Here is a 385-nt window from a genome sequence, read left to right on the forward strand (position 1 = left end):
GGGTGAGTTGGGGGAGTCAAGCTGGGGGCTGAGAGATGGAAGAGTTTGCTGGTGGTGGAAGGTGGTGTAGGCATTCGGGTGCAGTGGGAGGCTGCAGTTGGTCATGAGCTGAGATCCAGCACTCAGTGTGTGGTTGAGGAATGGGGAGGATAGTCACGGTCAGGAGCTAGTGCAGAGAGTCCCGAATAGGTGAGTGGCACCAGACATTGATGGGATCTTTCCTGAATTTGTTGTCCTTAGGACCCTGTGAGTAAAGAGCCACCATGACTGATGTGATGATCAACAGCAGTAAGGCTTCTGCTGAAGAAATGGGTCTTAAACATGATGACAACAGGCTGCCCTTCCAGGTACAGATACCGAGTGGAGGAGGGTGGGGGGACAAAGG

At 53.2% G+C, this 385-nt stretch overlaps 1 protein-coding gene across 1 annotated transcript in view; it reads left to right on the forward strand.

The window, feature by feature from the left end:
• The first annotated feature begins 232 nt into the window (after positions 1-232).
• Positions 233-385, forward strand: part of LOC125482315 (protein LBH-like) — a 4666-nt gene continuing 4513 nt past the window's right edge. Inside the window, exon 1 of the mRNA XM_048594373.1 lies at positions 233-347. Within this exon, the coding sequence (XP_048450330.1) occupies positions 264-347 (84 nt within the window). The 5' untranslated portion in view covers positions 233-263. The remainder of the gene's footprint in view (positions 348-385) is intronic.

This window comes from Rhincodon typus, unplaced genomic scaffold, assembly GCF_021869965.1.
Source record: "Rhincodon typus isolate 14 unplaced genomic scaffold, sRhiTyp1.1 hic_rhity00008689, whole genome shotgun sequence".
NCBI lineage: Eukaryota > Metazoa > Chordata > Chondrichthyes > Orectolobiformes > Rhincodontidae > Rhincodon > Rhincodon typus.